At 40.1% G+C, this 23,215-nt stretch overlaps 1 protein-coding gene across 2 annotated transcripts; it reads left to right on the forward strand.

Moving 5' to 3' along the window:
• The first annotated feature begins 2,328 nt into the window (after positions 1-2,328).
• On the forward strand, positions 2,329-16,722 carry Tgds (TDP-glucose 4,6-dehydratase). 2 transcript variants are annotated; one of them, XM_048341181.1, is made up of 13 exons: positions 2,393-2,432; positions 4,704-4,770; positions 5,778-5,781; positions 6,640-6,780; positions 8,329-8,419; positions 9,416-9,558; positions 9,792-9,890; positions 11,188-11,247; positions 12,813-12,856; positions 13,429-13,594; positions 14,163-14,221; positions 15,187-15,284; positions 16,449-16,722. In XM_048341181.1, the coding sequence occupies exons 4-13, from the start codon at positions 6,667-6,669 to the stop codon at positions 16,532-16,534; spliced, it is 960 nt and encodes a 319-aa protein (XP_048197138.1). In that variant the 5' UTR covers positions 2,393-2,432; positions 4,704-4,770; positions 5,778-5,781; positions 6,640-6,666; the 3' UTR covers positions 16,535-16,722. The 2 variants fall into 2 exon arrangements, with proteins under 2 accessions (XP_048197137.1, XP_048197138.1); XM_048341180.1 differs by lacking the exon at positions 5,778-5,781 and having other exon boundaries at positions 2,329-2,432; positions 6,712-6,780.
• The last annotated feature ends 6,493 nt before the right edge of the window (positions 16,723-23,215 follow it).

Genomic DNA, 23,215 nt, shown 5'->3' on the forward strand with positions numbered 1-23,215 from the left:
TCAGAAAGGTGGGCATGATAGCAACCAACCCTCCTGGTGCGCCCCAAAGCTAAGCAGTTCAGGATGCAGCGGCCACAGATCTATCCCTTCCATCACTCACTAGGCCTTTGGTACCTGGCCTCCATTTGGTCTTCATTCTCTCAACTGTCTACAACCCAATCTTCATAGCTCCAGAAAGAAAGCTGTCGGAAATGCAATTAGACTGCATGATCACTTTTCTTCAGAGACTCTCTGTAACCTTTAGTGCACGACTCAAGCTCTAGACAAGCTCTCAAATCTTTCAAACCACCATCCTTACCTCTTGTTTCCCGATGGATGTACTTCAACTCCTCTTCCGGAAAGTGATTTTGCAAATACCTCTGGTGGGAGGTAGTTGACCACTCAACTCAACCTCTCTTCTTTTTCTCTGATTCTCAATTCTGTGTTCGTTGCTCCTAGCACCACAATTCCTTACTTACTTCCTTGTAAAGGTAGTATTGTAAATCAGTATTGATTTATATGCATCCTTCACTATGTTGGGAGGTCCAGTTGGTCAGAGATGGAGACTGGGTTGATGAAAAGTATGAAATTAAAAAAAATAATTTCACAAATAAATATATGCACATGTTCCTTCAACAATATGCATTTATATAAGCAAATTCTCACAGCATTCCTCCTTCCTTTACTCATCATGTGTCTGATTGCCCTTCTCTTACCTCCACTATAAATACTGCTTGTCTAGTGAAGCTCTCAACCTTTTCCTTCTGATGTTTCTTTTCTCAAGTTTGTTTTTTGCTTAAATTAGCTCTGCTTAATTTGTCTAAAATTTTCATAATGTTATTTGAAAACCAAAGAGAGGTATAAAATTAATCCTAATGAAGAAATACAAAATAAGCCTTGAATGCTATGAGTCCTCTCCTTTTGTCTTTCTCACTGAAAATAAGCTTTTGGGTTCCTCAATTCCTTGTGAAGAACATTACTACAAACAATCGCTAAATGTGTAAGTCCTTAGAATCAAGAACAGCAACCATTATTACCTTAAGTCTCGGGAAATTTAAATTAGCCTAAGGTGAGTACGGTGCCCATTACGTGTATGACCTTCCTGGAGTGGGCCCCCTTAGCGATATCACAAGGGGGTGGGGAGGAAATGCATCAGAAAAAAAATGTACAAATATCTACTTCAATATATTTTGGTCCTCGTTCTGTGATAGCCTTTTATTTTTAAAGTCTATATAACAGTTTACTATATTTTAAAAGCCAGACAATCTTGCAGACATTTGACTTCTGTCCCATTTTTCCTTATTAAGCAATACAGCAATAAAAATGATCAACATGGCACATCACGGGGGCCATAGAGTATATGCATTTGAAAATTTCCTATGCTTGCCCTCAAAAAAGGTAATAATGGTGGAATGTGGTGGCTAAAACAGGAGCCTGGTTATATAGCAAGACAATCTTTTAAAAATTGAAAGATCTTTACCTGTTGGACAGTACTTACTGACCATTTTTTTTTCTGTTGTAGAGATTTTGGATTATATGAGGAAACAAAAAGCTCAATGAAGGTGTAGAGACAACAAATAATCACATCGACTCATGTTGATTAGCTCTATAAGGAAAAATAAAAAGTTAAGGTGGTTTTGCAGGGTTATGGTAGAACTTGCTATTTTAACTGTGTGGTGACAAAAGGACTCTGATAGGATGACATTCAATCTGAGGACTGAATACTGGGAAACTAGGTAGGCATCTGGGGAAAAGGGGTTGGAAAACAGCATTCCTGGCCAATTCAAAGAAAAGTAAGGAGGACCAGGCGTCTGGGGGCAGAGTGAGCAAAAGGGAGAATAACCTAAGTAAGGATAGAGTGCATCATTATTGTGATTGCAAGTCTCCTGTGATGTCTATAATGAACAACAACATTAAGAGTTAATTTTGCAACGGAGACTCCTCATTTCCACACTGAAAGAATACCACACAGATTTTGGGTGTATAATTTCTAGAGATGACTTAAGTACAAGAAAGGAGTCACTCACTTATAATGCTGTACTTCCGTGTATCTTAAGTAAAGCCTAACCCCCACGCTTATAAAACGCCCGAGGCCTGGGTTATCCCAATTGCTCCGGGGAAAACTTGTCTGGGGCCCCGGAAAGGACCTGCGCCTGCGCACTGGCGCCCCTCAGCCCCGCCTCCCCCAAAGTGGGCGGGGAAAACCACCAGGGCCCCACCTTCCGGAAGCTGCCACCAAGTTCCCCGTACGTGTCCGGGGGGAGCGGGGGGGGGGGGGGGAGGAAGGCGTGTCGCAAAAAGTCGTGGTGGGGCTTCTCTGCGGTCCTCGGGCCTCGCGCTTTACGGCGTCGAGCGCTGTCGAGCCGGGCGATGTCGATGGCGGTCGGGGCGGAATCCCGGGGCCCTGACAGCTTTGCGAAGCGGGTCCTGGTGACCGGCGGTGCTGGCTTCATGTAGGTACCGACGCCGCTGGCCGAGCAGTTTCTCCTCCGGAGCCCCGACCGTACCCCTCAGCTCTTGCTCGCCCTGAGCGGTTTGGTCCCTCTTTGGCGGGGGGGTGGGGTGGGGGTGGGAGGGAGGGTGTGATTTAGGGAGGGGTCCTACTGTACCCCAGCTTTCTCCCCCCCCCCCCCCACTCCTTGCCCCGCCACACGTGGCTCGTCTGCGACTCGGTTAAGACGACTCCCTCCCAAAGCAAGGCTGTTGGGGTGCTGTCCCCGCCCCTGACCGGCCCGAAGGTGCCCCGTCACCACTTGTCACTTCTTGGAGTGCGCGCGCGTGAAATTCCCACCACCCCCAGACGAGCCTCCGACCGACGACACCATGTCCAGGCCTTTACGGGTACACCTCTCTTCCCCCCTCCCCCCCGAACCCCCAGGGTTCTCCTCGGACACTCATAATTCAGCCTACTTCAAAACCCAGTTGTTAGCAGATGCTGACTGCCCCCCTTCTCAGACCCACGTGCAGCTGCCAGCCCTCCCCGTTCCCCGAGCACGTTCTTCCCGCGACCACCGGCCTCTCCCACCCCTGCCACCTTTGGTCTGCACAAAGGCTGTAGCATCCTGGCTGCATGCTGTTTCCTTAAAGTCTGCTTCTCCTACACTCAAGTGTTTATGGAAACCAGCTCATGCTAATACATAGGATTTTACTTCAGTCATTTCCTCCCAGAGTTAAACTCCAAACTACTATACTTAGACTACTAGTTCTAGAAGACATAAGTGCCCAACCCTTATGTTTTCCACCCTGATGGATCATCATACCCTTCTAAGTTCTTGGAACATCTTTCTCTTCTTGAGGGCTTGGTATGCCTGTCCTTTGTCATTGCGTTACTGAATTCATCTTTTTATTCACACCCACCTACTTCCTCACCTTATCTAAAATATAAATAGCCTGTCTTTCTATTAACACACTTAACTTCAGCCTGATGTTATATGGCATATTCGCATATTGCCTGGTTGTATTTGCTGGTTCACTGCCTGCATCTCCATTGTAGAATGTAAACTCCATGAGGGCAGACACTCGGTTCACTAAACACCTGAAAGAATGCCTGGCCCCTTTCATGAAGATCTTCAGTAATTATTGAGTGGATAAATGCATGCATAATACTCTCAAGGAAGGAACTCAGGGTCTAGAGGAAGAGGAAGGGATGTTGGATTCCTGTTTATTTTCCAGTAGGCCATTAGCTCATTTCTTCTAATCTGTCATGTGTGGGAGAGTATCAGATAGCCTAGTTCCATCTAATAAAATGACTTTTTTTTTAATGGGCATTAAAGTGTGTTACTTGTGTGAAAATGCTGATCTAGGCAGGCTATGTTTTAGAAAATGTTGTCAATGGTCTTCCAGGTACAAGCTGAATTCATAATTTATTTGGTCAAGGCTTACCCATCTCCTGGGAGCCCAGTGCTTTAAGTGTTTGGCAGTCTGGTAATATTCACTGAGCCTTTGGTTCCATTTCCAAGTGTTCTGAAGACTAGCAGCCACCGTGGATATCCAATTCAAAATGGTTTGGATCACTACTCGCTCGGGAACCTCTCCTGAAGGTTCAGATTTGCACTGCCAAACTATTGTAGAGACAGCCATTGCAGCAGTTACTTTATAAACCTAGACAAATGGGCTGGGAATATGGTCTCGTGGCAAGAGTGCTCCCCTCATATACATGAAGCCCTGGGTTCAATTCCCCAGCACCACATATATAGAAAAGGCCAGAGGTGGCGCTGTGGCTCAAGTGGCAGAGTGCTAGCCTTGAGCAAAAAGAAGCCAGGATTGGCCAAAATAAATAAGTAAGTAAGTAAATAAATAAATAAATACAAACCTAGACAAATGACTATTCAACCTGAGTTACTTTTTATGCAATTGTATCTGCACTTCCTGAAAGGCATGGTGTAGTTTCACTGCAGTTGTTCTGACTAGCGTACTCATCATGCATTGATAGCATGATTAGGTTGATAGCATCATTGGATTAAACAACCATTTCTTTATATCCAGTAGTTTCTTTATACCCATAATACCTGATTCTCCTACATGTTATAAAGAGAGTATGAGTTAATTTATAGATATTGTTGAGAAATTGGGTAAAAAGTGTTGCATTTGGGGGGGGATGGTTAACATTATTTCTGTTATTTTGGAAAAGTGAAATTTATCTTCTGATGCTCAGCAGCTTAGGAAAGCACTCAATCTCTAGAGGTAAAAGTTTTCCACTCCCACGGTGTACTCTTTTCTTACAGCGCATCACATGTGATTCTCTCTTTAGTAGAAGATTATCCAAACTATATGATTGTAAATCTGGACAAGGTGAGTTTTATAAAAATGAACTATGCATTGAAGTTACATTTCAATTTAGTTACATTTTGGGGGTTCCTGTTATTTATTTAGTCATATTAGCCATGATGGGTCTTTATAGTATGTGCTCATGCTATAGTTAAACTTACATAAGATCTTTCAACACTATCATGGATTGTATCATTCCCTAATGTTGAGTTCTTGTTTGTTCTTTTCTTTCTGTCTGTCTTTGCAGTGTTAAGAATCAAACCCAGGCTGGGAATGTGGCTTAGTGGTAGAGTGCTTGCCTGGCACGAATGAAGCCCTGGGTTCGATTCCTTAGCACCACATAAACAGAAAAAGCAGAGTGGCACTGTGGCTCAAGTGGTAGAGTGCTAGCCTTGAGCAAAGAAACTCACGGACAGTACCCAGGCCCTGAGTTCAAACCTCAGGACTGGAAAACAATTATAGAAGAATCAAACCCATGGCCTTGTCTGTGCCAGACAGGGATTTAATACAGACTGTGTTTCCCCAGCCCTTCGTATTTTATGACAGTGTTTCTCTGTGTAGCTCAAGCTGGCTTGAAACTTCAGCTCCTGCTGCTGCCATCTCCTGAATTCCAACATTAAAGACATGTGTCACCCCTGCCAGCAGACCAAGGCTTTGGTTTGTTGATACTAGGGATTGAACTCAGAGCCTTGTGCTTGCTAGTTAAGTGCTTGCTACCACTTTAGACACATCTCCCAATCCTTGTAGTCTATTTTTAGGATCTTGTGCTTCTGCTTGGTTGCTGTCCTCAAATTTTGAGACTCCTATCTCTGCCTCTCAAATATTGGGGATTACAGGCATGTACTACCATGCCAAACCCAAGTGCAGCTTAATATATATATATATACCAACTACCAAACAAAAACAGGTCCAATCTTTCTAAATTCAACATTTAATGTAACATTGTAGTTACTGGTATTGCACTAGGAGCTAGTATAATTTGGTATTTTGTTGTATTTTGGGTATTATATGCTTTGTTTTATTATTTTTAGCTTTTGGAATATTGTGTGTGTTTTTAAATGAAATAATATTAATTTGGATTTGAGAATATTGTAGGAGTCTCCCTGAAGAATGTGAAAGCTATGATTGGTAGTTACTATGTTTTGGGATGTAAACACATAATACAAATGGCTACTTTGATTTTATTTATTTTTTATTTTTATTTTTATTTATTTTTTTTTTTGGCCAGTCCTGGGCCTTGGACTCAGGGCCTGAGCACTGTCCCTGGCTTCTTCCGGCTCAAGGCTAGCACTGTGCCACTTGAGCCACAGCGCCACTTCTGGCCGTTTTCTGTATATGTGGTGCTGGGGAATCGAACCTAGGGCCTCGTGTATCCGAGGCAGGCACTCTTGCCACTAGGCTATATCCCCAGCCCCTTGATTTTATTTTTAGTTACTAGTTCCTAATGGTAAACTTTTCTAGCCACCAATGGCTACAAGCATATTTTTGGCAGGAACTTTTTTTTTTTTTTTTTAGGTTCATGAGGCTTGAACTCTGGGACTGGGTGCTGTCCCTGAGTTCTCCAGCTCAAGGCTAGTGCTCTACCACTTGAGCCGCAGCGCCACTACTGGTTTTTTGGTGGTTAATTGGAGATAAGGGTCTCATGGACTTTCCTGTGATCCTCAGATCTCAGCCTCTGGGAGTAGCTAGGATTACAGGCATGAGCTACTGGTATATAGAGGGTAGGAACATTTTTAAGTACAGGTTCATTGAAAGGTTAGTTTGAGTTATTTGATATTTTGAAAGAGTAAGAAAAATTACTTTTTTAAACTTTTAAGATGTCAGAGCTTTAAAATGTATAAAAGTACTTCAATCACATTGATTTTCCAGCCTTTATCATCTGTAGTCTTAAAATACATTTCTATTTTATAGGAAAATCTAATGTCACATTCTTGTGTTCCTCTTTCCCCACTCTCTGATTTCCAGCTGGATTACTGTGCAAGTCTGAAGAATCTTGAAGCCATTTCTAGCAAACAAAACTACAAATTTATACAGGTATGTGAGATTTTTATAATTACTGTGCTGTGCCTTTCTAGTCATGAAGAAATAATGTTTTTCTCCAATAAAAATTACATGATACACTTACTAAAGCCTTTTAAAGGATCAGATAGTCATTACCAGAAGTAGCACATGCTGTAGAGAATTCTACTTTAGTTTGACATTACAGATAAAGCTATGATTTGATTTTTTGATACATTAGCAAATCCATGAGTAACTAACAGAATTTGCATGGTTGTGACTTTGAGTCCTCGCTGGCTTCTTGTTTTAATGCCTTCTTCAACAATTGATATGAAGCACGATGTTACTACGAAAATCAGCCATCAGGGAAGCTGGTCTTCCTTATGAAGGCCATTGCTTTTGAACTACTGATTCTCATCTACTTCTCTTAGACAGGTCCAAAGGATAAACCACAGAGCTGGTCCCTTCACTTTCAGAGGGAAGCAATACTCTCACATGAAGCTATGTTATAATTTATGGGTTTTTTCCCCCCCCCAAGAATATAATCCTATAAACTCTTTTTTATAACTGTAAAACTGAAAGAATATATTAAGGGTTATTTCATAATCCCATTTAATGTTAAAATGTTTTCCTCAGTTATTGAAGATTTGTTGAGAATGAGTATTTTTAGAAAAATTCAATGCCTATAAAAATAATAAATATACGTTAGTTATTAGACTTAGTTTGAATATATTTCAGTAATGGTTCTTTCAAAGGTTTTTTTTTTTTTCTTTCAATGTTAAAATTTTTCCTAGCTGGGTGCTGGTAGTTCATATCTGTTATCCTAGCTACTCAGGAGACTGATATCTAAGGATTATGGTTTGAGTCTAGCCTGAACAGGAAAGTCCACGCAGCTTTGATCTCCAATTAACCATCAAAAAGTTGGAAGCAGAGCCATGCCTCAAGTGGTAGAGCACCAGCCTCAAGCAAAATGTTAAAGAATAGTGCCCAGAGCCTAAGTTCAAACCCTACTACTGTCACATACTCGAAACATTCCTTGTTGAATGTAGCAATCTTATAAAAATATGATAACATTTTCTCAGCCTGGTGGGTTATGCATGTTATTCTTGCTAAGCTACTCAGGAAGCTGAGATCTAAAGATCTGGGTTCAAAGCCAGCCCAAGCAGACAAATACAAGATGCTCTTATCTCTAATTAACCAGCAAACAGTTTCAAGTGGAGGCATGACTCAAGGGTAGAACACTAGTCATGAGTAAAAAAGCAAAGCAAGATGGAGAGACCCTGAGTTCAATCCCCAGTACCTGCAAACATGCATGTGTGTGCACACACAGAATTGTGGTAAAACTAGTCATTGGTGCGCAATATAATAATTTTACACTTATTTGCAACAATTTTTGATAAAATTTCACATATTCTGAAATGCTGGATAAATACCCTATTTACTATACACGCCTATCCACTTCCTTGAATTTTCAGGATATTCTCTATTGGCAGGAGGTAGGAGAAGGGGTCTATGGAAATAATGGCTATTGTGAACGAGAATGTACAAGGGAACTGACTTTTCCATGTTTGCTTTTCCATATAGGGTGACATATGTGATTTGTCCTTTGTGAAGCTGCTCTTTGAAACAGAGCACATAGATATAGTTCTACATTTTGCTGCACAAACACATGTAGGTAAGCAGTTTTATGTTGCAGTCTTGATTGGCAGATTAATCCCCTAGAGGCTGAAGTCTGAAGTCCAGTAATGGAACTGAATGAATGGGTAACTTAATGCATACCTTTGAAAGAAGATATACATGCTCTACCAGTAAAACAAGATCCTGGTCACTGGTCTATTTGGCATTTTTAAAATTATTTTCATGAATGTAGTTTGAAATATAATCTTTGATGTATCTTACAACTTCAAATTAGATAAGAGTCAAGCTAGGGAGAGGGAAGCATGAGGAGATGGGTCTTAAACCATTTAAAAAATTATCTGTACTATTTTTGTGCATTTGAGATATTTTCTAATAATTTTCTTAAGATTGTGAAAGATGACATATATTCTGAAGAATTTAGAAGTGCGGTTAAATAGAAAATGATAATGTATGTACCTGAGTAGCCAGCACTGAAGCAAATGCAAGAAGTTAAAAGTTGCCGAGTCCTTGGTAGTCTGTGTCCAGTGCCTCCTGATTGGTTAACATTGCCTTTGCATTTGTTACAGTTTGGCGACTGCATATTTTTCTCTAAGCATTATAATTTAGTCTGGGCTATTTTTGAATTTTTGAAAAATAAACACATATGAACAAGTGTGTAGATTATTTGGGGGGGGTCTTTTAAAAAAATCTCAGATTTATCCACGTAGGTGTAGATATAATTTCTTCATTTTCAGTGTTGTATGCTATCTCAATTTAAGAATATACTGAACTTTCTTATATATTTTACTCTTGATGGACATTTGAATTCATAAACATTTGAGCAACTTTAAATAATATTACTGAGAATCATCTATGCATACATCATTGTACTTATATATTTTAGATAAATAGGGCTTTGGATCTGTGTATTTTTGTGTATTAAATGTTATCGGGGAAAGATAAGAATAGTACTTCTAGTGTATTTGATATTTGCTTTGTCCCTTGAGTCCTTTGAATTGTTCTAGCTTTTTTCTCATTTATGTATTTATTTTAGATCTTTCATTTGTCCGAGCTTTTGAGTTTACATATGTTAATGTCTATGGCACTCATGTTTTGGTAAGTGCTGCTCATGAAGCCAGAGTTGAGAAATTTATTTACGTCAGCACAGATGAAGTATACGGAGGCAGTGTTGATCAGGTAAGCTTAGAGAATACAGCCTACAACCACACTGCCCTGTAGTGAGGGATCTCCTTTAACCTTGGAAGCTCAGGAAGGTTTAGAAACTTGAATGGGAGAAAACATATATTCCACCTACTAAGTAGGTTCCCTGATATGGATGGACTAAACCCACACTGGGCTGTTGTTGTGCTCTAGTTTGTGCATTGGGACACTTCAAAATGTATTCTATTGTCTCTTCTTTTAAAAATTAGGAATTTGATGAGTCTTCACCCAAACAGCCTACAAATCCTTATGCATCATCAAAGGCGGCTGCTGAATGTTTTGTACAGTCATATTGGGAACAATACAAAGTAAGAACTGATTTCTGAAACTCACTAACCATTTACTTTGGACTTATGTGCTAAAATTGCAAGTCATTTCATTTTTGGAATAGAAGACAAAGTGTGAGAAAATTTACATATTAAGGAATTTAAAATATTGATTTCTTGTACTATGTGAACAACATAGGACCTACCTCTTCTTGTTCAGTGTATTATTAGAGCAATATGTTGAATATATATTTTTCCCATTTCAGTACTAGGTAGAGTGGTACAGCTATAGTGAAAAGCCCTGTTGGAATCCTATGAGTGGAGGAAGACAGAGGGTGGACAGATTTCCTTTCCTGCCGTGTGCTTCTCTCTGCATCATTCAGCATTCTTGACTCCTCGTGAATGGGAGGTAGACTCGCCCCGGGTGGCTCTGAGCGCCCTTGTGGGAGCCTGGCCCAATGGGTATCATCACCTCAAACCCCCACATTTGGCTTCCCACTGGTCATCATTAGTGATTAGGATATGGGTCAGAAAGGCAGACCAAGAGCATCTACTACAAGGTTCTCTTCCCTTTCGTGTCCTAGCGGCATCGGTCCTCTTCCATTTGAAGTAGTTCTTTTATGTATAAGGGTTGATATGACACAGAGAAAGCCAACTTGAGGTTTAGCCCCTAACCAAACTTAGAGAACTAGCGGGAGCCTTTGAAATGAGCAAGTAGAAGGTAGTCAGTATTCTGTCAAGCTTATTTACAAATATGCCTGTCCTTGTTCCAGTAAAGAGGAGCCCTTTCGCGGGGAAGCCTTTATCTGAACTCCATCCTCTCCTGTCGTTTTCCCTGCCTCCCTCCCTGCTTCCCCTGCCTTCCCACTCCCCTTCCTCTTTCCTTCCTTCCTTTCCTTTGTCTTCCTACTCCCCCTGCCCCCACCGCACTTTCACTTTTAGCTGTCTTTCCAGACAGGGCCCACTGTGCATCCCAGGCTTACCTTGGATGCATAGAGTCCCTTACCCCTTGAAGAGACCTTTTCTAATGTAAGGTTCCTAAAACACAAGAGCTGAATGTGAGGGCCCATGCCCATAATCTAAGCATTGGAAGGATAATAAAAATCCAGACAAATCGGGGTTGAATACTAGTCTGAGAAAAGTGAGCACAAGATCCTATCTGAAAAGCAAATTAAAAAACAAAAACATTGAGAACTCAAAGAAAAGAAAACCTTCTGTAACCCTAAAATGTGCAGAATTATTTAGGTGACAGTATCTATTGTTTAAAACTCTGTAGACCTTTAAAATAATCATTGTTGGATTTTTTCATTACATTAATGTCAAATTTCACTCTTTTAAGTTTCCAGTTGTCATTACAAGAATCAGTAATGTTTATGGACCACATCAATATCCAGAAAAGGTAAATTTTTTTTAAAATTTTTATTATAAAACTGATGTACAGAGAGGTTACAGTTTCATACGTTAGGCATTGGATACATTTCTTGTACTGTTTGTTACCTTGTCCCTCATACCCCCTCCCCGCTCCCCCTTTCCCCCCCGAGGTGTTCAGTTCGCTTACACCATACAGTTTTGCAAGTATTGCTTTTGTTGTTGTTTCTCTTAATTTACCAAAAGGTAAATTTTAATTCTGAATCTATAGTGGGTTTTAGTGGCTATAGGCTCTTATTATTTAAAACAATCTTTTACAAATTACTTGTTTAAATAGCAGTGTTGTAATTATACATTCTTTATAGGATATATGCAAGTCTCATCAGACTTAAAGCTTAAAGACTTGAGTTTAAGTATCAGTTTGACACCAGCTGGCATGGTTGTAGGCCCTTTGAGCATCCTTGAATTGAGGAATAAAGAAGGTGCTTAGAAAAACATTTGAAGGTTCCAGTGAGATGATGTATGGGCAGATGCCTGGTCATGGGGGACTCTGGAGCACCAGAGAGGAGTCCCATCACTGCTGCCATGCTGCAGTTAAGACTGCAGTCAAAACTGTATGTCTGGATGGACAGAAAGTTCACAGCTCCTTAGGCAGTGATGTGGGAAGCTAGTACATAAACTTGTCTTGCTGCCAGGTGGTTAACTGTACCCCAGCTCATCTTTATTGTTGTAGGGCTGAATGGCCTGAGAAAGCCAAACAAGTAGTAGATAGGGAAAAGTAGTTAAGTGGATGAAAATCCTGTGTAGTTGGTCCTTTGCCACAAATGCTGTTGTAGGTAACTGTGACTGCTCTGCTTAAATTTGAAGACAGTTTTCTTATTTCATAGCAGATTGCATTCACGTATTTGTCCAAAGAAGAGACATTTATCATTGTGTTCATATTTACATTGCTTAATTTTTAGAGTATCCTTAGCAAGTATAAAATAAATATAGTAATTTCTTCTTTCCCTCGATCACAAACTATCCTTAAGTCCAAGGGCACTTTACTCTTTACAAAGTACAAGCCATCTATTAAGTGAGAAGTAAGATAAGATTCTGCCTTTATGTGATAAATCAGTACAGAGATGAGCTTTGTGGGGACAGCAAACAACCTATGAGGACTTTCTCTGATTTCTCCTTCATCTATGTATTTTATCTTTAGGTAATCCATTTTTATGAACTAAACAGAGTTCTTTTTTTTTTTTTTTTTTTTTGGCCAGTCCTGGGGCTTGGACTCAGGGCCTGAGCACTGTCCCTGGCTTCTTCTTGCTCAAGGCTAGCACTCTGCCACTTGAGCCACAGCGCCAATTCTGGCCATTTTCTGTATATGTGGTGCTGGGGAATCGAACCCAGGGCCTCATGTATACGAGGCAAGCACTCTTGCCACTAGGCCATATCCCCAGCCCAACAGAGTTCTTTTGCTAATCAAATAATACTATAGGATCTTTCATGAATTCATGACTAAAAAGCACTGGAATTTATCCCTATGTGTAACTCTAATCTTATGAATTTAGATTCATATTAATGAGCAAAGATTTCCACATTATTTTATTTTAGGTTATTCCAAAATTTATATCCTTACTACAACACAACAGGAAATGGTAAGTTATCACTTGCTTTTGCACTCCTGTGTTTTCTGGCCTGTTGATAATATTGGGCAACAGCACTTCTTGAAAGTCATAGAGCCTTGGAGTTGAGGCCATGGACTTGAATGTTTCACTAAATTTTAACATCTCTTATTCATGTAATGCGACAGTTTTTTTTGGTGGGGGGTAATTATAATCCATAGTTCATCCTTTTAATTTACTAAGATAATTTCAACTCTTAATGACCTGCCATAGAATTTTGAGTTATAGCATTGAAGGTTAGCAACAATCTTTACATAATTTTCCTTTTCTCAAATGATTAATTCATATAACTAGTAGCTAGTTCTGCAAGATGGATTTACAGAATGAAGTTGAAAAGTATTTCTCATGATTCATGTTTGCCACTTATTGAGTAGACCCAGAAAGCTTGCAGAGATACAGTGTAGAAAAACTATGAGAATTTTTGGTTTCAGTAAGATATCTAAGCTCCTCATGATAACTGGTTCACAGAGCTATACCAATCTTGATTTATCCTACTCTGGGAGAGCTTGGTGTTTCACACTTTGCAATTCTACCTTATTCTTTAGCTGCATCCATGGCTCAGGGCATCAAAGAAGAAATTTCCTCTATGCTACCGACGTAGTAGAAGCTCTTCTCACTGTCCTCAGAAAGGGAAAGCCAGGTGAAATTTATAACATTGGAACCAATTTTGAAATGTCCGTTGTCCAGCTTGCCAAAGAACTAATACAGCTGGTATGTAACTCCTTCAAAGGGTGGTACATAAACAACTATCCAGAAGTCAGTGACAGCAAGCACAAGGTTATTCAGTATCAGTGGTTTGCAGTTTACTTAATTTAAAAGTAGACAAATGGAAAGTGGAATTCATAATTGCATGTCCCACTTGTGTTTTCCTTGGTAATTCTGTTAGTCTCTTTTCACAAAAAATGAATTCACTAATGTACACACTCAAATTGTAAAATGTATTCACTTTCAGAAATACAAAATTGTATAGTTTAACATCAAAGAACAATGACATATAAAATAATTAGGAGTGTATAGGATTTATAATGTATAATCCAGATCTAGTAGAAATGTGAAGCGGAAATCAGGAAAATATATTTCTCCTGTAGTTTATATTGCGCATATTCTCTTTTGTACTTCAGATAGAATGTGGTTTATGAGGTATAGAAAGTGTTTTTGGTATCTCCTGTGCTTTGAGGCAGTTCTTTCTTGTCTGTTTTTTATCAGCCCTTAAATACCATTGTTGTTTTCTAGTCTCATTTTATAATTTGACTCAAAAGCTTTTTCTTCATTTTGACAGATCAAAGAGACCAATTCAGAGTCTGAAATGGAAAATTGGGTTGATTATGTTAATGATAGGTAAGTAACAAGTTAAAACACTGGGGGGAGGTTGTGAAATCTTAGTGGAAAATTATAAATTTTATGGTCTTACCTGAAAACCAGTTTATCGCTTTTGAATTTTCTAGTAAATTTTTCCCTAATTATAAATATTATACAGACTAAGGATAGCACTGTTACTAGCTGTGACACTTGAAGAAAGTTATTGGCTCTTTCTAAGTGTGAGGCTTCCTCCATTGTGAAAGAGGGATAATAATACCTTGTTTATATGAGTATGCTAAGGTTTAATTACAATGGGAATAAAGTACCTGGCCTAGGGCCTGACACTTAAAACTCCTAAGTTATATGTTTTTATTTTTTCATTCCTTAAACACTAGACTTATATTTTAATTGTGACTTTATAAGAATAAGTCAAAGAGAAGTTTAGATGTTGGGCATATAGATTTTTATAAAATGTTTATAAAATGTTTATTTTTTTATTGTGAAGGTGATACACATTTACATACATAAGGTAGTGAGTACATTTCTTGTCAAACTTGTTACCTCCTCCCTCATTTTTCATACCAAGCATTAAGTACGCCTTTAGAGATTTTTTGTTGTTGTTTATTGTTTATTTTTTATACTGGTCCTGGAGCTTGAACTCGGGGTCTGGGCACTGTCCTTAAGCTTATCTTATTTTTTTCTCTTTCAAGGTTAGTGCTCTACCAATTTAGCCACAGCTCCATGTCTAGCTTTTTGGTGATTAACTGGAATTAAGACTTTCCTACCCCAGCTGGCCTCAAATCACAATCCTCGGGTCTCTGCCTCCTAAGTAGCTAAGATTACAGGCATGAGCCACTAGCACCTAGTTCAGAGAGATTTTCTTTTTAAATTAAATAAATGAATTAGTGTACAGATTCATGAATACAACTGATACTTCTTAGTGTTAAATATATAGATGTATGTGCATAATGTCATTTTAATTCTGTTTTTTTTTTTTTTCTGAGACCTACTAATGACATGAGATATCCAATGAAGTCAGAAAAGATTCATGGTTTAGGATGGAAACCTAGAGTGCCTTGGAATGAAGGAATAAAGAAAACAAGTAGGTTAAAAATGGATCATTTTAGGAGTAATCAGAAAAACATAAAAGTATTTCATTGTTAGAAACACTATACAAATTTAGAATTTTACAATAAATCATTTGCACTTCTTAGATTCTTACATTTAATATATTTCTAAATACTTAGAACTTCATAGACTAATTGTACATCAGTATTTGTATCAGATTAGCATTAATCAAATGCCTGTTTCACTGATTGTGAGGTGCACATTTCTTTTTTTTTTTTTTTTTTTTTTTTGGCCAGTCCTGGGCCTTGGGCTCAGGGCCTGAGCACTGTCCCTGGCTTCTCCCCGCTCAAGGCTAGCACTCTGCCACTTGAGCCACAGCGCCCCTTCTGGCCGTTTTCTGTATATGTGGTGCTGGGGAATCGAACTTAGGGCCTCGTGTATCCGAGGCAGGCACTCTTGCCACTAGGCTATATCCCCAGCCCCATGAGGTGCACATTTCTATACTGTCTCATATCCTAGAAGGTTTTATGTGATATAATCCCTGATATCCTATAATTATTATTGCAGCTTAAATTCAATGTGTTTGAAAAATCCATTAAGAAGTATAAAGTCTGCATATTTGTTAGGACTCTATTTAGAAATGTACTTATTAGAAAACATCTACACAAATGAAGAAAGTTGTTGATTTGGACCTTGAAATAAAAATACTTTAGTCAAATGCTGAAAATAAAATCAAAGGCAACATATAACTGCTAAATTTCTTTTACTTAAGAAAGCTTTTACTGGTAGTAGCAAACATAAAATAATAGAAAGAAGCTTACATTAGCATACTCTGCCTCTGATACAGTATTTACATAAACTATACTTTTTTTCTATAAAAACTTCTAAAAACCACTATAAATGACTTATCTCCTCACCTTGAATTTCCTGAAATCAGAATGCCCTCAACACCTTAGATTCAGTTCTGGAGGATTTTTGAAGTGAAATAGAAAAAAAAAAGATATTTTGAATTCTAACATTTTCAGGTTATAAAAGGTCTTTTGATTCGTTTCATTGTTAAGTTCATAACTAGATTCTTTAGCCCTAGTCTGCTGATGCGTTTGAGGGGCTAGACTTTTCTTATATAACAGGAACTCAGTAAACCTCGATTGACGTTTAGTTTTTGATTTTCTGTTTTTCTTTTGCTTTTTTCCATCAGTTGAGTGGTACAGGGAGAATTTTCACAACTGGAAGAACGTGGAACAGGCATTAGAACCCTTTCCAGTACAGCCACCATTTATGTAATCAGCACAGTTTTCCGAGGAAGAAGAAAATTATCCTACCTCAACAAGTGACATGAAATCACGTGACCAAATGAAGAGCCCTAATTCATAACCAATAGATTCATAGGTTTTTGTATTTAAATGTAAAATGCCTCATTCTTTCAGTTTTGGCACGGGATTTAAAGACCAGAATTCTTTTTTTGCTGGTTCTGGGGGCTTGAACTCAGGGCCTGATCACTGTCCCTGGCTACTTTTTGCTCAAGGCTAGCACTCACCTCTTCAGCCACAGCGCCACTTCTGGCTTTTCTTGTTTATGTGGTGCTCAGGAATCGAACCCAGGGCTTCATGCATGCTAGGCAAGCGCTCTACCACGAAGCCACATTCACAGCCCCCAAACCAGAATTCTTTCAGAAAACTTCTGGAAATTAGAGAGCTGCAGTAGACATGACAGACTTTCAAGAGATGGGCCAGAGCTGGGACTATGGGAATATGGCCTAGTTGTAAACTGCTCGCCTCGTATACATGAAGCCCTGGGTTCGATTCCTCAGTACAATATATGTACAAAAAAAGGCCAGGGGGCTGGGGATATAGCCTAGCGGCAAGAGTGCCTGCCTCGGATACACGAGGCCCTAGGTTCGATTCCCCAGCACCACATATACAGAAAACGGCCAGAAGCGGCGCTGTGGCTCAAGTGGCAGAGTGTTAGCCTTGAGCGGGAAGAAGCCAGGGACCGTGCTCAGGCCCTGAGTCCAAGGCCCAGGACTGGCAAAAAAAAAAAAAAAAAAAAAAAAAGGAGATAGAAAAAAAGGCCAGAAGTGGTGCTGCGGCACAAGTGGTAGAGAGGTAGCCTTGAACAAAAAGAAGCCAGGGACAGTGCTCAGGCTCTGAGTTCAAAGCCCAGGACTGGCCAAAAAAAAAAAAAAAAAAAAGAGAGATGGGCCAGAAAGGAGGCTTGTGGTTTTGAGAACAAAGGTGGGTAGGAATGCAGGGTGGACAGCCAGCTTGGCGGGGCTGGGACTCTGCTCCCAGCCTTTTCTGGTGTCTGCAAGTCTCAGTGTTTTTCGGCACTGTAGGAGGAGTATTATACTGTATATCAACTTTTTTAACAACAACAAAAAAAGATCCAATATCATGCTATAATTTCTTTAAAAATGGAAACATATCTAAAACCTTTTAAGTTTTGATAATTTTGTAAAATTTCTGCTTTATAAAGGCAGAATGTAAAATTTTTATATTTTCAAAACCAGTTGTTGATTTATATATAACCTGTATGGGAGAAATTTTGTCATCATGTATTGTTTTAAATGATTTTATTTATAAAATTATCAATATTTCAATGTATTTAGAATATGGCAATTTTTTTTAGTGCTTTTATTCTACTGTAGAAAATATTTTTAATGCTTGATTGTGTATTGTAAACCTCTTTGCCTAAAGACTTTAAAATGACTTGAAAAAGTAACTGGCTGGGTACTGGGCTGGGAGAGGGAAAGGACAGCGGGTGGCCTTCTGTTAGCATTGTGCTCGTTGACCCTCCATTAAAAACGCTGATATTCCTTATCAGTTCACTGACACCATCCTTCTCACTGGGTCTGCAGGTCTCCAAGTCCACTTTGGTTTCTTTTGTCCAGACAATTTCCTGTGTGGAGGGAAAGTGGATGCGTGAGGCCCCGTCAGGCCCTGCAAGCGGCAGATGTGGAGACACAGCCTGTAGAGATAAGACAGGGAGAAAGGAAACTAGGGCAGGATCGTGGTACCGCTATGGCTTTGCTTGCAGAAAGGCAAACCCATGTGGAAAACGCCTATTGTGAGCGTCAAGTCAGCCTGTCACCAGCTAGTTGGTTGTTTCTCTTCATTAACAGTGCCATATTGGGGGCTCAGCATCTGTCACTATTTCCAACAGTAGATGCTGACAGGTGACAGCAGCTGGCTTGGTTACAAGAAGTACGAATCACAGAGGGGGTTCCATCGCTGCCCTCAGGGCTGTCCTCATCAGGTGCCTGTTGTGGTACTTCTGGGGTCAGTAATGATGATGGCTGACTAAAGTCAACTATCCATCGTATTTAATCTGCTGGGCTGTTCAGGACTTTGTTCTTCCACGGTGCTTGCTTTCTAGTGGACATCAACCTGTGATCCCACAGCTAGCTCTTCACACTCCCACCCACCTGCACACCCCTCTGCACACCTGGAATGCTGGAGAACGACGGTCCTGCTGGTTCTTTACAGTTGCAGCAAGAACCATGCAGGTGAGTTTAATAGATATAAACTGTGGACCCACCTCTACATACTTGAGATATTCAAGGGTGACATTATGTTCTCCATCTCCAACATGCAATTTTGTTTGTCATTTTCTGTCTTGGCTAGGGGAGTGGCACCTTACTACTGTCCCTGACCACTCCCTACCCCATAACCCTCAGTGTCTCAGGCTCCTGAGCCTTGGAAGTTCTGAGAGGTCCATCCGCCTAATGTAGAGGTGCCAAGAAGGATTTCTTGATGATATTTAAGCTATCTGTCAAAGACTGAATGAGAGCCAGTAGTGAAAGTTGGAGGTGACTCCAGGCAGAAGAAGTGGCAGAGTGAACGCTCCAAGTTGTTGTCATTATTGCTTTATCAGCCATTCTCAAAAATGGGACCCTAGGTCAGTCGTGAAAATAATGCAAATTGAATCTAATAAGCTAGCTCTTCACATTACTAGGATGGATATTACTTAAAAGAAAACTGAGTTGGGCACTGGTGGCTCATGGCTGCCACCATAGGTAGTCAAGAAGAAGAAGCTGAGATCTGAAAGATTCCAAAGCAGACAAAAAATTCCTCAAGACTCCGTCTCCAAAAAGTAACCAGCAAAAAGCTAGGCTAGAGGTATGGCTCAAGTGATAGAATAAGCAAGTGGGAGGAACAAAAGGCTCTGAGTTCAAACTCTAGTACCAGCACACACACTTTAGTGTTGGCCAGAATATAGAGAAATCAGGTCCATGGTCCATTGTGTGTGTGAATATCAAATGATGCAGCCGTTGTATAAAATAGTGTGGTGGTTTATCAACACAGAATTATCATGTTATCTAGCAATTCTACTTCTAGGTGCATAGCCATAAGAATGGAGATTACAGACTCAAAGAGATACTTGGGCACCAGTGCTAAGCATCATTCACAATCACCAGCGGTGGAAGTAACATGAATGTCCACCAATACGTGAGTGGGTAATTTAACTGTAGCCTTTTGGCACAATTCTGAAGTATGCTACAACATGGATGGATTGTAAGGAAGGACACACCGTGTGAAGTAGGCCAAAGCCAAGGCAAATTCATAGGAGCAGACAGTGTAATGGAGGTGTATCAGGACCAGGGATAAGGAAAGGGGAGTGGCCATTGTTTTTGTTTTTTGTGGTTTCTTTATTTTTTCTTTTTTTGCCAGTCCTGGGGCTTGAACTCAGGGCCTGAGCACTGTCCCTAGCTTCTGTTTTTTTTTCTCAAGGCTAGCACTCAACCACTTGAGCCACAGCCCCACTTCCAGCCTTTTCTGTTTTACTAAGGAGTCGAACCTAGGGCTTCATGCATGCTAGGCAAGCACTCTACCTCGAAGCCACATTCCAGCCCCATTGTTTAATGTATAGTTTCTGTTTGGGATTATGACAAAGAAGTAGATAGTGGTGATGGTTACACAATATACTACTTAATGTACTTGTGTTCTTGTACACCTGAAAGTGAACATGGTCATTTTTATGTATATTTTCCTACAATAACTTTTAGAAATGGTGTCAAATGTACCTTCTTGGGCTTCCTTCCAGATTTACACTATCAGAAACCCTAGGGCTGGGGCCTATAATTCTGATGCACCTTAGTGTTTGGGAACCATTCCTCTGTGGCACGAGACAGGGACATAGGGCTGGAGGCTGGTATGTCGGAACCTCATTTTAAGACATTTGTACCTTACCCTGCCAGCACGGCGCTAATTCAGAATTTTAAGGAAGCTATGGACATTGTCAGTTATCTCTAGAATTATCTCTTTTCTAATTTTGACATTGACATTATCAGTTATGTATAGAGTTATCACTTTCTAATTTTGAAAATAACATGAACGTATTGGAGAAAACTTGGAATATTAAATTAAAAATCATCCATAATCTACCTTGTCAGATAACCTTTGCTAATACATGTGTGTGCTCTTCATTTATTTATTTATGCTACACATATGCACTTTTGTGATACTGGGATTTGAACTCAGGGCCTTGTGCTTGCAAGGTGGGTGTTGTACCACTTGAGCCACACCCCAGCCCAGATGTACATGTTTCAAAAACAGGGGGTCATGAGGAATATATGCTTTAGATTCTGATTTTTTTTCTCTATTGGCAGTATATCAAAAACGTTTTCACATGTTATGAGCTCTTCTGCCACTTTTATTGATTGCAGAATTACATTTTTTTTTTCTTGCCAGTCCTGGGTCTTGAACTCCCAGCCTGAGCACTGTCCCTGGCTTCTTTTTGCTCAAGGCTAGCACTCTACCACTTGAGCCACAGCACCACTTCTGGCCGTTTCCTATATATGTGGTGCTGAGGAATTGAACCCAGGGCTTCATGTATACAAGTCAAGCACTCTTGCCATTAGGCCATATTCCCAGCCCCAGAATTACATTTTTGATAGCTAATACTGGCAGCAGTATGGAAGAAGAATTTAAGAAAGACAAGACTGAGACTCTTGTAGGGACCCAACGTAGGAAACTGGCAGTAAAGCAAACTACAATGATAAGGCCTACAGCACAGCACTGTGGATGGGGCTGTTGCTAGGGACGGACTGAGAATTCAGATTAAAAAAAACCCTACTGATTGATGATACTGTAGAGGCTGTTTCTTGAGTGGCATTTTAAGGTGGTATTTTAGGGTATTAAGCAGGGAACTAGAAGGGTTACATTTAGGAATTGTTGAACTTTGGAGATACTGAGCTTTAGGGGTCTGTGGAACAAATGAGATTGTACTTAAGATTGATGGGCAGAGCTCAAGATCTACAGATGTGTATTTGAGAGTGGAACTTGTGGTAGAATCATTAAGAGAGGGAGCCAATTAGGTTGCTGAGGGCCCCACCTTCCCAAAGGATTAATGCAATTCTTTTAGGAACTGGGTTCTCACAAGAGTGAATTATTACAAAAAGGAAGTCTATGAATCCCTGGAAGCCCTTCTGTGGCCTTCTATCTCAACATATATGCCTCTGTGCATGCATCTGTTGTGATGGCATCTACCAGGCCTTCTCAGAGACCCAAATAAACGGACTGCCTAGTCTTGGACTTCAGGCCTCGAACACCGTAAGCAAAATGAACTTGTTTTTAAGTCGCCAGCCTCCGGCTTTTTGTTAGAATAACAGGTGACAGAAGATATCAGTTGGCCTCACCTGCAGCTGTTGAGGTTCCATTGTGTGGCTGCACACTGTGTGTTAGGGATTTGTTTCCCACCCACCCAGGATCTGCAGCCTATGGTATAATCACCTGTGTTCCTGGGTCTGCGTCTCTCTCTGCCTCCTCTCCCCGCTTTTTTTTTTCTCACGTGCACATCTCTGTCTATCCCCGTCCTAAGCAGAACCTTTCTTTTTCATACTGCACCACTGACCACAAGAAAGCTCACTTTCTTCCTTGAACTTCATAATAAACGAAATAAACGAGTGTTGCAAGTCTTGTGCTTTCTTCTAATAGTTTCTTTTTTGTGTGTTTAAAATACCTTGTCTTTAATGCTCATTATGAGGCCTCTTTGTAGACAGTTCTGTCTTTTGAGTAGTTTTTCTTTGATGCTTTCTTAGTATTTCTTCTCTTTTCCCCCCTGTGTTCTTTGGTGCTTTACCACTGAGCCACATCTCAGGCTTTTTGTTCCTTTAGATATTTTTCTATAGCAGTCTATGTTTTTGCCTGGGGCTGACCTCTGACCATAATCTTCCATCCTATCTCTGTGAACCCAGATCATAGGCACTCACCACCACACCAGTCTCTTGGTTGAGATGGTGATCTCACTGACGTTGTGCTTGGACTAGCATAGATGGAGACCCTCCCAATCTCTGCCTCCCAGGCAGCTGGGATTATAGTTCTTCATTGCCACACCTAGCTCTATATAGTCTATGTTTGTAGCCCTGTTTATACTCAATTTTATGTGTTCTATTCTTAAAGAGAGCATTGTTCTCTGTGTGTGCTTTTCCTGAGCCTAACCACTGTCCCTGAGCTTTTTAGCTCAAGGCTAGAACTCCACCACTTGAGTCACAGCTCCATTTTTGGTGGTTGATTGGAGATGAGAGTCTCAGGGACTTCCTGCCTGGCTAGCTTCAAACCACACAATACTCAAATCTCATCCTCTTGAGTAGCAAGGATTACAGGCATGAACCAATAGCGTCAGACTGAGTGCATTCTTAACGATGGAACATACTCTATTTTCCCAATGTCACCTTTCTGCCCTAAATTCAGAAAGTGGGAAGCCTGTTTCATTACCTTCTCTTAATTAAGTCAATATTGAGCCAAAGAAGCAATTTAAATTCTCGGTCTTTCCCCATGGCTGGAAACTTCTGGGAAGAGTTCCAATGCGATGTCTAACATAACCTGTACTTTGCTATCTCCATTGTTGGACTTGGAATAAAACAACTTGCTCTCAGGGGTAGGTAGTTTAAAAAATTAACTGTAGACTTTGGAGAAGAGAGAAAGTACATTTCCAGATTAAAATGATGGATAAAAATAGATGTGT

Source organism: Perognathus longimembris, chromosome 3, assembly GCF_023159225.1.
Source record: "Perognathus longimembris pacificus isolate PPM17 chromosome 3, ASM2315922v1, whole genome shotgun sequence".
NCBI classification, from domain to species: Eukaryota; Metazoa; Chordata; class Mammalia; order Rodentia; family Heteromyidae; genus Perognathus; species Perognathus longimembris.